Source organism: Colobus angolensis, unplaced genomic scaffold, assembly GCF_000951035.1.
Source record: "Colobus angolensis palliatus isolate OR3802 unplaced genomic scaffold, Cang.pa_1.0 Scaffold98, whole genome shotgun sequence".
Taxonomy (NCBI): Eukaryota; Metazoa; Chordata; class Mammalia; order Primates; family Cercopithecidae; genus Colobus; species Colobus angolensis.
In genome coordinates, this window is record NW_012123820.1 from 1,058,998 (window position 1) to 1,072,270 (window position 13,273).

The window sequence follows — 13,273 nt, forward strand, 5'->3', positions numbered from 1 at the left end:
ATGCAATGCTAGCAAGTGTGCACTATATTTCAAGGGACAGAAAGAAGACCAATGGTGCATAGGACAGGAGAGCCTCTCTAACAAGGGTAAGAGGGGACTTTGTGGCCAGATAAAAATGTTCCCTATCTTGATTGTGGTGCTTACATAAGTGTATGCATTTGTTAATGCTCATCAAACTGTGCATTTATAATGGTGCATTTCATCTTATGTAATACAATTTAATATAGTTGATTTGTTAAAAAAAATAGAGGGAGTACTTGAAGGGATTCTGAGGATGGCTGTCTGGGATCTTTCAGGGATGACAAACTGTCTGTCTGCTCCATGGTCCTTCCACCATCCCATGCCATGCCACTCCTCCCACCACATCCCCACAAAGTAAGGGAGCTGTTTGACATGTGTCTCTTTGAGAGTGAAGGTTCCTGCTCCATGCAATTTCAGAAGGTAGAAGGCTTGATGGCATAATGTGTGGCACTGTAGCTTGAAGAGATCCTTTAGTGTGCCTGGAAGAGGAAGGAGGAAGGAGGAAGTGGACATACCTTCCCCTGTTCTCTGCGACTTTCAGAAGGCACAGAAGAGGACCCCGATGTCTACTGGAAGCACAGAGCTTTGTAGAGAGGTCACAGGTGCACAGCAACTTGAGTGGGGGCCGAAGGGACACACAGCTGCCCCTCTAGGGCAAAAGAGTCCCATGAAGGAGTTGGCATGTAGCTGAACATGGCCTCAAGAAACCATGCATACAGCTACAGCAAGATAGCAGATGCCACGGAATAAAATGCCACCAGATCAGGACACAGGACTTCCGACTACTGAGGCTGCTGCTCCCAGGCACAGGAAGAGGATTTCTCTCTCCTCCCCGCTGGGGTTGGAGTCGGTGAAGCTGAGAGAGACAGTGTTAGTTCAGTGAGAGAAAGCTTGTACCTATGAGTAAGGACAGCTAATGATACTGAATTTTGACAGAATTGTCAACAGAGAAAGCTTGAGACTTTAACAACAAGAATAGATTACAAAAATCAGTGGACTAGACTAACATTTAAACAAAAATAGGGCAAAGAATAAGACATATGCTCTGGGTAGATTTTAAGGTTCAAAGAAGTTTTGAGAATATAGCAAGCTTCATTAAAAAAATTTGCATGTATCTACTTCAGTCCAACTGTTACACTTACATTCAAATAGGATTGTTATGATACACTCCTTTGCAACCTGCTATTTTCACTGGGTTATATATTGTGAACATTTGTCCATGTCAATATATAGTCTTCTACAACATGGTTTTTAATGTCTGTGCAGCATTCTACCACATGACTGTATGTGCTTTATTTAAATGGTAGCTTATTGTTAAACATTAAGGCTGTTCCGTTTTTTCAGTATTATAAATAAGTTTGATGAAGAATCTTACACATGTATCTTTTCACACATCTCTGATTGTGCCCATAAGATAAATTCACAGTTAAGGAATTGCTGGTGCATGGGGTGTTTGTATTTTAAGGCTCTTAACACCCTTTAGAAGGTTTGTGTTGATTTACACTTCCACTAGAAATAATTTTAAAGGCGAATTTTCTATTTATCTGTATCTCATTCTGACTCAACAATAAATTGAACTGGCTAAAGGATGCCCATATATCCATCTTTCTTTTATTATTATGTTAGAATTAGGGTGAGTTTAGAACTAGTAAAATTAGGAACACTAGCAATATTTTTCATCTTCCACAAAATTTTTCATTTAGCCACAAAAATGGCCATGTCAGTGTAATGAAAGTAATAATAATGGAGTTAACCTTTACGGAGAACTTACTGTATGGCAAGTAACATTCACAGTACTTCACAGATATTAACAATCCTATGAGGTAAATACTATTACCCTTGACAGTTTAAAGAAGAGGAAACTGAGTTACCAAAAGGGTAAGTGCCTTGATCAATGTAGCTTTTCAGTATTAATATATATCATTCTTATCTGGATTGTTTCAGTATTTCTGTACGTGGTGATTCTTTTAATTTGCATCAGATCTTAAAGAATTAAGATCTTTCTCTTATACAGACTAAACACTGACTCACCGCTGCCAAAGACACTTGTGCTCTGAATATGAAATCCTGTGGTTGGATGGTCTTGGGACCCACTGTGGCAAAATTCTATAGACCCTGTTCCACACGCTGTCATGAAAATGGGACTGTATTACAGTTATTCCCAAGCACAGCACTGTCACATACCGCCCCAGTCAGTTGTAGAGTTTGCCACAAGTAATTTGTTATAAGTAATTAAGTTCTGAAGTTTGCAAATGGAGCACTTTTCATGTAAATTGGAGTGGATGTGAGATTATCCTTGCCTAAGGTCACCTCACTCCCACACATTCCCATGTGCTCTCAGAGTAGGAGAGAAGTGGGTGAAGGCCTCGCAAAGTTGTGGAGGAGGGTTACCTGCCTGCAACCTATCCTGCCTCTGCACCCGGGGAGTGGCTGGCACATGCATATGTGTGGGTCTCTGCAGGAAAAGCATGGGGAACTACAACTCCAAATGGAAGGAATAAAAGGGGAGGAAACAATGGAAACAACTGAAGGTAGGAAAAGGTGTTTCTGCCTCAATGCAACTGGAAAAAAAAATTAGACATTTTCATTCCCAGCCTTCTTTCCTCAATTAGCATCAGGAAGCCAAATTTAGTTCCCTACAAAAAAAAAAAAGAAAAAGAAAAAGTTATGCGTGCCTAGTGGGGAGAGATGATGAAAGCACCAACTTTATATGTTTGTGTTTCAGCCTGTTAAAGGCTATCAAGATGGCCATGAAAATAATGGAACCTCCTAAAATCTTTGTTGTTAAAGAAATGTTTTCTCATCAATGAACAGCTTGCCAAGGCCAGATAAGCAGCATGAAAAGCAGAAAAAAAAAATACTTCTGTTTGCTTATTTAGAGAGTTGTTCTTAATAATTCATCTGCTTACAATTTCCAGAAAGCAATTGCCATCCCTTGCCCATTGACTGGTTGGGAAAGGTCTCTTACAGTGTTAAATTGTCCTTTTTCTTCATTAATCTTTGCACCTTATGTTAACTATGTTCTTGCATGCTAGTGAGCAGTTAGGGCCACTGTCTGCTAATGAGGTCAAGGTTAAGGACTATAAACCTAATTAGAATAGTTAACTGATGGTATTTTATAGTTAGAAACTGGACACCTAATCCCAGATAGACATCTTCCAATTTAATGCCTATGTTCCGGGCCAGCACCAGCCTAGCCTCTTCTGGAGAAATAACTCAAAGCAGTGTCATTTTGGTATATCTTGATATATAAATGGTAAATCACTGTTATTCTCCAACATCAAAGAATAAACATGTTTTTTCCAGTAAGGGCAGCCTCATCAAGAGTATTTCCAACTCTTAAACTCTTCCTGTGGTTTTCAGGGGTGTCCGATCTTTTGACTTCCTTGAACCACATTGGAAGAAGAATTGTCCTGAGCCGCATATAAAATACACTAACACTAATGATAGCTGATGAACTTTAAAAAAAATCACAAAAAAATCTCATAATGTTTTAAGAAAGTTTACAAATTAATGTTGAGCCGTATTCAAAGCCATTCTGGGCTGCATGTAGCTCTTGGACTGCAGGTTGGACAAGCTTGATTTATATGGCAGACCCTCCCTGCTTTTGCAGGCATCTTGCCCCAAATGGCTTTTGCTGGGGATTAATATCAAAGGAACATCTACCTTTTACTCAATAATCCTCTAAATTTTGAGGTGATCTTTCCAATGTGGAATACATTTTAAAAAATGGTTTTGCTTTTTTCTCTTGATAAAGGTAACATATTTGCATTATAGAAACTTTTAAAAGGCAGAAAAGTATAAACAAAAATATTAAACTTCCCATGGAAAATGTGGGAAGAATTGCATTTAAGTAATTTGATTAAATTATGGACAGTCCTCAGTGATTGAATTCTACACTGCAGGAATGACTCCTAACTATCTCTCTGTGCCATTGTTTTTACAAAGTTTTTTATTTAAAAACTGTTACGACTGTTTTCTGTTATATAAATGCCAATGTCTGCTGTGAAATGCCATCAGATGCTTTTCTGTAAATCATAGCACAGAATGTATCCTTCTTTGGAAAACTACTGCCATTAAATATTACCGTCCTTGTAATAGAAGAAAGAGAGGGTGATAATTCTAGAAATGAAATATTTCAGAAGAATCATGAATGAATGAACAGTAGTATTTACTACTTGAAGAGACAAAAATAAATTAATGAATTTGGGGAAATAGGACTGTTGATATCTAACATCCAAGATCATAACCTCCACAAATCATAGTTGTAGAAAAACTTATTTCAAAAAGAGTGTGATGGATAAATAGACTTAAACCATTTTTATCTTTCTTGATTTACCTTGGTAGTGGCAAAATTTAATCATGTTTCCACTCTTAATAAGTCAAAGTTGTGGGACAACTGATTTCATCTCATGTTTCTACACCTATCAGGAAGAAGAAACAGACATTGCCATGACTCTAAAGCAGAGATGCTTCTTTCGTACAGGATAATGATTTCTAGTTCCACTCCAATTCGAAAATTTTCAAACGAATGAGGAAGAAGGAAAGGACCAGCCAGTCTTTATGATAACTTAGGAGAGCTCAGTAGGTAAAGGGTCTGATGCATAGCAGGTGATCAACTCTTCCTTTATTACTGGCAGTCTCCCACAGGCAAGAGCACATCCTACTGGAGCTGAGGAAGAAAACAATCTGTCCATACCCACTGCCTGGAGAATGATCTGTTGCCAGAAGCTGGATGACTTCAGGTCTAGCCAAATGCCAAGCTATGCTAAGGGAAGTTGCGGTTCTTGTCCTGGAGAATTGCAGAATGGTGGGGAGCATGTATTGTGTAGACACTTGCATTTCTCAGAGTTTGAATGAAAGTGTATTCCCAGGTTTAATAATAGCCTGGCATCCTCTCCTTATGAATAAGGCATATGTGTCTAACAGAGAAAGTCTTAACCCTTGAGTGGCAGGGTGACATAAGAAAGAACCAGAGACCTGTCTGCTGACCCCCGCTTTTGTTCACTTACATGCTTGCTGTGTGACCCTGGACAGATCACTTCATCTCTGGGTCTTTGGTTTCCTCATGAGTGTCATGAGATCCTTTCCAATTATAATTCTCTGTGATTCTCCTCATATGTACGGCTATAAACCACAATGCGCTTACTGGTCCTGCAAGTGATATACAAATAAAGAGTTGTTGCTTGTTGTTTTTTTCAGTTTGGTGGCCACAGACTCCAGGTTTTGTAACAAAAATATATTAGTCCTTTCTCACACTACCATAGAGAAATACCTGAAACTGGGTAATTTATAGAGAAAAGAGATTTAATTTGTTCACGGTTCCACAGGCTGTACAGGAAGCATGGTGCTGCACCTGCTTCTGGGGAGGCCTCAGGAAGCTTTTACTCATGGTAGACAGCAAACCCGGAGCAGGCATCTTACATGGTAGGAGCAGGACCAAGTGTTGGGAGGAGGTGCTACACATTTTTAAACAACCGGATCTCACAACATCTCACTCACTCAGGATCCGGAGAATAGCACTAGGGGGCTGGTGCTAAACCATTCATGAGAACTCTGTCCCCATGATCCCATCACTTCCTACCAGGCCCCATTTCCAATACTGGGGATTACAATTGAACATGAGATTTGCGTGAGGACACAGATCCAAACCATATCAAAAAGCAAGTACATATACCACAGCTTTCTTGTTTTCTTCTTCCACTTCACCCATAGCAGTACTAAAGCTGACCCTCTTGACAGTGGGGGCAATGATAACAACGATGATAAACAGGTCACTTCAGCAAAGAAATGATAATGAGATGGGAGAGTTCTCTGGCCCCCATGTCAGGGTGTGTGACAAGGGGTACAACTCTCTGTTCGACCTCCACGAGCTCAAGCCCCTTAGAGGAGGGGGAGCATGCAGACAGGCAGGTGCAGGAGTTGGGGTGAGCACTTTTGGGCTCCGACCCCACAGCAGCATCTGGGGGTGGCTGCCTGCGACCCCAGTGTTACAATGCTCTTTTAGCTCTGCCATCCACAGATGGTTTAAGTGTTAACAAGCTCATTGGCCCCTTGGTACCCGGTCATCCCAAAAGAATTGGATCACACACAGACTGGAAGGATGAATGCAGGGGTTTTATCGAGTGGTAGAGGTGGCTCTCAGCAGGATGGATGGGGAGCTGAAAGTGGCGAGGGAGTGGGAAGATGATCTTACCCTGGAGTTTGGCCATCGAGTTGCCAAACTCCTCTCCGACTTTCCCCAGCCAGACTCCTCTCAGCCTTCAGATGCTCCTTCTCTTCTCTCTTTCTCTGCTGCGCCATTCCGCTGTTTATCTGTGTGTCTCCTGATCTCCTAGTCTGCCTCTGAAGCCTGGGGTTTTGGTTTACATGGGTACAGGTTAGGGGGTGTGGTGGGCCAAAAGGCAACTTTTGGGGAACAAAAACAAGAATGCCTGTCCTCATTTAGGGCTGCAGGTATCCAGGCTTGAGGGTGGGGTCTTTGCTGGGAAACCACCCTCTTCTACCCAGTATTTCCCTGTCTCCTGTCTGTATCAATAAGTCACTCAAAGCTTACTTTTGAAGTGTCTTTTCTGTCTGGATGGTCAGCAGCGTTCACTCTTCAAATAGGAAAGGCCTAAACCAAGGGTTCCCCAACTTGCTCCTCTTTTCATGTCATCTGGATTAGTAAATGATGCTTCATTCAGTCCAGTGCCTCAAGCCAGAAACTGGGTGAGATCCGTGACCTCTCTCTATCCATCAGCCATCCTGTACAATCCATCACCAAACTGCAAATAGCTTATCCACTTCTCTCAATTTCCACTATGGCAGGCCTTGTTTAAACCCCTATCAACCCTCACTGAGGTAGTGCACAAACTTCCTGAAGTCTCTCCACACTCACTCCCTCATCCCACCTTCTATCCATTCTTCCCACTGCAAACAAAGCCATCTTTCTAAAATACAAATTGGATCGCTTTATTTTCATTCTTGAATCTCTTAAAGGGGTATTCCCATTGTACTTAAGATGATGTTGCAGATGTTTACTCTGGTTTATCAGATACCACATGAACGCTCCAGCCTCCTCTCCCACTCATTCCCCAACACCACTTTCTCCTCAAGGCTTCCTCATATCTCTCCATAGTATGCTCAGGCCCATCCTGGATCCGGCTAACCCTTACCCATGTTGTATCTCTCCCTGTAAATGGCATTTCCTCAGACAGGCTTTCTTGATTCCCTCCTCCCAAGTATACCGGGGCCCTTTGTAATCATCACAAATTAAAATTATGTGTTTGATTGTTCACTTAGTTATAACCCCTTTCTCTCACGAGGTTCCATGAGGGGATAGAGCACTTCTGTCTTCTTCATCACGAGACTTCAGTGACCACCACAATGGCCAGTTCACTGCACACAAATGTTTGTGGAATGAATAGACAGGTGAGGGCCCCTTAATAAAAGTTTCTTTCTTCTGGTTACTTTATTTCCATCCTATAAGCTATTATCAGGAGCAACACTGCAGATGATCATTTCTTTGTAAGTTTTTCACTTTTGCAAGAGCTCTCCCTATGAAGAGCTTTTCCATTTTGGCCTAGATAGGCCTTATTTGAAAGTGGCCATCTCTCTTCCCACGCACCCTCCTTTGCTTAGAGATGCAGAGAGTTTAAGACTTTGCCAAGGGTAGGCATGTCGTCAAGACACTCGACATGGTGATGTGGAGCAAGGCTCTGGGTCAGCCTCTACAGAGGTTTGAATCTTGGTTCTGTCCCTTTCTAGCTAATCGACTTTGTGCAACTAGCCTCAGTTTTTTCAACTCTAAAATATGGATAATAATAGAATCTAACTGATAGGTTGCCTTGAGTAACAAATTTAATGAAGTAACAAATATAAAACAGTTAGTACAATGTCTGGGACACAGCAAGTGTCTGATAAACATTGACTCCTATTAACATGTTTCACTCAATCCCAGAGGAAAGTTTGTTCACGTGCTGAGTTCTAGGGCTGGGGAATTTCAGGGGAGGCATCTTTCTTTGTCTTCTGTCTCCCTTTCCCTCTCATTTACTTTACCCTATACCCCCATCCTGATGTGCTGTGGTCCCAAAAGGCGGCAAGCAAAACTATGATAGATTTTAATTCCCTACCTTACTCATTTGAAGCCATAAGCGGATTTGAAATTTACAAGCCAGCAGTATAAAATTGCTGATGATCATTGCTTAAACTCCGGCAAGATGAATTCTGCCTAGAAATAATTAGTAATATGTTAGTCAAGTCAACAATAAAATTGTTGCACTGGCATTTAGTGACAGTTCAGGAGAGCGCCCTTACAAGAGGCTCTGTAGGCAGAGAGTAGGTGACATTAACCTTCTAAACAGAAGCCGCTGCACACCGAGTGCCAGAGTACCAAGAAGAATTTAACATTCCACTCCTACTGCCCTCCCCCATTTCCCGGCTTCAGCAAGGTGGTTTTAAAATGAGGAGCACATCCCGAGTGCTCTGTGTAGGTGGTGGAGTAGGAGGAGGTGAAATGCAAGCTTTATTTTCCCGGCTGCCTGTCATCCGATTCCCCGCTTTACTCCGACTTTCATGAGTGATGAGGTCAGCCCGGTGCAGGAAAATCAAACTCCTATTTTTTTCAAACCCAATAAAGGCCAGCATTGTACGTCTGCGTAAACAGAGAGGCCAGACGGGCAGGGTGGCGGGAGGACTAGTGGCCCGCCCTCTGGCGGCCGCGAGAGACAGCGTGCCCCGCGCTCCGCCGAGCCGCGACAGGGAGGCGGGGAGGGTGCGTGCGAACATGTAAGTTAAAATTAGATCAATAGTCAGCTTAGCGGCCTCAATCAATGCTTCGCAGGGAGAGCATGCAACCATCTATTTATAAGCTAACCCCGGCATTATCTTCCTCTTTTAGGACGCAGAGATCCATTACTGCGCGCGGCGGGGGAGAGGACGCCGCCAGGAGCTGGTGCGTGCCACACTGCAGCCTCGCAGGCTGCCCGAGACTTCATCCTGCCCCGGGTCGGCTCTGGGCTGGCAGGGGGAGGATCCACACCGCGGAGCTGTGGCCCCGCTGCTCCCAGCCGCGCTTCCCGGGCGCGCCCGCTCAGGACTCATTCCCGCCCATTCCTTACCTCGATGAAATCCTTAGCCCTTAGAGAGAGGGCTAAAAAACAAACAAACAACGGACAAACAAACAAACAAACAAAAAACAAATTCCAGACGGCCCCGGGACCCTCCCGCAGATGCAGGGCGCGCACTGGCCAGTTCTAACCATAGACTTGACTGCATGTTGACAAGGGTTTCCAACCTAGCTTTCCCGAGGTACTGCATGACTCAGTCCTTGCTCAGATGGTGGTCGCTGTAAATAGTTGCAATTTCCCTCCTTCCGTCTCAAAGCACGGATGGGAATGGACTGGCAGCAGGGACTGTGCATTATATTTAAGGTCTTGGTGAGATGGACGCGGGCTCCATCAGCTCCAGACTTCCTGGGACATCTCGGCATTTCCAGGTCCGTTTGCCCCAATGGTGGAAGTCACCTCTCATATTTGATGAAATAAATGTCCACGTTTGTGATAACCTTGTTAAATTGTTTTCAGTTTTTGAAAGATGCTGCAGAAAAAGAGGCAAAACCTGGTACAGCACAGCAGCATGCACCTCCCGCCCCCAAATACGAGATCAAATCACATTTCTAAGGGAAAAAATAGGCATTCTCATCTTAGATATGTATGTAGCATATTTTATAATATATATTTTATCTAAGATTTTTGCTTTTCTGTATTTTACAACTTTCTTTATTAAGCATTTTTATTTTGTGCTATTTTTACAATACAAACTCTGAAGACCCAAAGAAATTTAATATTAGCTTAAATGTACATTAGATATATTTATAGAATCAATTTATTAGCTGCTATATTGTTTGACATAAAAGGCTTCTGAACTAAAGATAGAAACGGAAGCATTCTTTATTTAGAAACAACCTTTCTCCTCTTCTTCCAACTCTTGTTGGCTTACCTCCAAAATATATCCTGCATCTGTCTCTTTCTCACCACCTAGACTGTTCCTAGTTTAGTTACAGGTCACCCTTCATCATCATTCACCTGGATTACAAAAATAGCCTCTTGTCTGGTTTTCCTGAATTCATTTTCTCCCCACTGCAGTCCTCACTTGCCACATAGCAACCAGATTGCTCTTTTAAAATGGAAATCAAATCCTATCTCTTCTCTTTTTAGAACCTTCAGTGGCTTCCCATGGCACCTTGATTAAACCCCAAATTCTTCACCATAGCCAAAATGTAATGTGCCATCTGCCCCTATCCACCCTCGCTCATCGCTCCTCATCTCATATCACTTTCTCACTTGTCACAGCACGCTTTTACATATCCCTTCTTTCAGATCTAAAGCCCCACAAGCTCATTTTTGTCTCCTAATCCCAGCTCTTGCTGTTCATTCAGTGTGGAAGATCTTCATATATTCTTCACAAATCTACTTCATTCTTATTCCAGTCTCAGCTCAGGTATCAGAGCTGACCACCTTCTATCCCACCCCTCAACTGAACTCATTATCACATTACCATATTCTATTTCAGCACAGTAATTAATTGAAATTATTTTATTTATCCATGGCATTATCAGGGTGTTCTCTGTCTCCACACACCAGAATGTAAGCCCCATGAAAACAGGCTCCTTGTCTTTCTTGTACACCGTGATCTCTCTGGGTTCTAGAATAGTGCCTGGCCCATAGTTGGTAATCAGTAAGCATTGATTGAATAAATTATTGAGTGTGATTTCCTAGTGTCTTGTTTGTAAAATGCCACTAATAGCATTCTGTATACTCTGCCATGAATTTTATAGTTATTTTTATGCCCATATGCTTCCTCCTCTCAAGTGTGAACTCTACGAGGCAGGATCATATTTAGTTCATTTTATTCTCTATGTCCTTATGGAGTCTGACACATTACAGGTGTTTAATATATTTTCTGGACTGAGTTGCAATAAGTAAATGGGTAATAAGATGATACAATATGACTTTACACCAAGTTTAACCTTTCACCTGGGGACATGCAAAATTATTATGTATCCAAAGGAATAGGTTGTTGCTTTGACCCCTGTAACATCGCACACACGTACACATGGACACACACACACTTGTTCTTGATATTTTCAAAGACTATTCAAATCCATTATTTTATTTGATCTCCAAGCTGGTATGTATAAGCAGAAGCTCAGGGGCATTAATTGACCTGCTCAAGATTGCATAGCTAATATAAAGCAGAGACAGGGATAGCGGCTGTTACTTTCAAACACCCACAAATATGCACACATAAAAACACATGCACACATTTCCACATTTGCCAATATGGCTTAGTTCAAATGGGATCATAAATGCAAAGTACTTTGAATGGAATCTGGTATGACAGCCTTCCAATAAAAAACCATTCCTTTCTCTTGGCCATGCTACAGTTGCCATAATCTTCCTATTCCTACAAAGAGGAATGCTTCTATCTTCACTTTGTTCTTTTTCTTACTAGTCTGACCTCCAGGGTCATCCTTATTGTGAAATTTTAATGCATAATATTAATTGGATATTTTCACAGACATGAGAAATAGTAAATGGATTTTTTGCTAACTAGCCACCTATTGCTCTTCTAACTTTTACTCTGAACATGAACCAAAGAGAAACATTTGTGAATACCTACTAGCACACAGCTTAGCTTAAGTCATACAGTGCAGTGTTAATGAGGAAAGTTTATCATCCACAAACAAACACTAAAGATAGCACAGCCAGGGAGGACAAACAATGTGCAAAATTAGTTCTATTATAGGCAAAAAAAAGAATGAGAGCCCATATTGATCATTCATTCATTGTTGCATTCATTTTATGTGCCAAGCACACTGTACAAAGTGTGGGAATAGAGAGGCAAGCAAAAATAAATGAGGTCTCTACTGATATGGGTCTAGTGGAAAAGAAAGACTTAAACCAAAGAATCACAAAACAGAGATCAATGCTGTGAGTGGGTAAAACAGGAGGAATGGCCATGGTCAGAGAATTCAGAACGGAAGTCCTTGAGGAAGTGACTACTAGGCATAGCTATGTTTTGAATTCAGTTATGGTCCAGTATCTCCAATGGTTACTAAAGAAGGAAGAAATGACCAAAGAAATAAATAATAACGGTGACTACCTTTGAAATTCTTTCATTTAACAAATGCTTCTTGAGTACCTACTGTCTACTAGGTAGTCATCAAAGTGCTAGGGGCTATAACAGTGATCAGAGACAAAAATTCCTGCCCTTATGGCTTTACACTGTTATGGAAGATGGCATACAGTAAACTCACACATAATTATCATGGAAAAGAATGTTAACTGTTGATTTCTCCTAAGCAGAAAAATAAACCAAGGAAGTAAGATCTGGAAGTGGAGTTGGTGGGGCAGTGAGATACAGTTTTACATAGGATAGTCTTATATGCCCTCTCTGAATAATACATTTGAGCAAGACCCAACAGTGGTAAAGCAGCAAGCTATGTTGATGTGAGTGGCAGGTGTGGGTGATCACAGAGGGAAGAACCTTAATGAACTCTTCAAGGGCAATGACCCTGAGACTACTGCATGACTGACTTGCCATGAATCTGAAGGAAGTGCAAGGAGGCTGGTATGTCTAAAGTAACTGGAGTAAGCAAGGGGGTGACTAGTTACATGAGCACAGAGAGGTAACTAGGACATGAGTTCAAAGGGGCACTAGATCTTGAAGTACCTTGAAGGTAGGTGTAAAGATTTTGGCTTTTCCTGTAAGTACAATGGAACTTTAGAAACTTTAGTACAATGGGACAATAGAAACTTTTGAACAAATGATTGACATGATCTGACTTTATTTATTTATTTATTTATTTTTGAGACAGAGTTTCACTCTTGTTGCCCACGCTAGAGTGCAATGGTGTGATCTCAGCTCACTGCAACCTCTGCCTCCCAGGTTCAAGCAATTCTCCTGCCTCAGCCTCCTGAGTAGCCGGGATTACGGGTGCCTACCACCACACCCAGCTAATTTTTGCATTTTTAGTAGAGACGAGGTTTTACCACATTGGCCAGGCTGGTCTCGAACTCCTGACCTCAGGTGATCTGCCCGCTTCAGCCTCCCAAAGTACTGGGATTACAAGCGTGGGCCACCGCACCTGGCCCTGACTTATGTTTTAATAGTTACTCTGGCTGCCATGTAGAGAGTACACATTATGTTCCAGGAAATGTACTAAGTGTCTTAACAGAGGACCTCATTTTACTTTCATAATTCTGAG

The 13,273-nt window shown here is 41.8% G+C and overlaps 1 protein-coding gene across 1 annotated transcript; it reads left to right on the forward strand.

The window, feature by feature from the left end:
• The first annotated feature begins 4,668 nt into the window (after positions 1-4,668).
• Positions 4,669-9,933, forward strand: LOC105505052. The gene is made up of 2 exons (XM_011932737.1): positions 4,669-4,831; positions 8,903-9,933. The coding sequence occupies exons 1-2, from the start codon at positions 4,735-4,737 to the stop codon at positions 9,259-9,261; spliced, it is 456 nt and encodes a 151-aa protein (XP_011788127.1). The 5' UTR covers positions 4,669-4,734; the 3' UTR covers positions 9,262-9,933.
• Positions 9,934-13,273: the final 3,340 nt, after the last annotated feature.

Coding starts and splice junctions, on each gene's coding strand:
- LOC105505052 (XM_011932737.1), top strand. CDS start 4,735: ATGATCTGTTGCCAGAAGCTGGATGACTTCAGGTCTAGCCAAATGCCA. Junction 4,832..8,902: donor TCCTGGAGAATTGCAGAATG/GTGGGGAGCATG, acceptor TTCCTCTTTTAG/GACGCAGAGATCCATTACTG.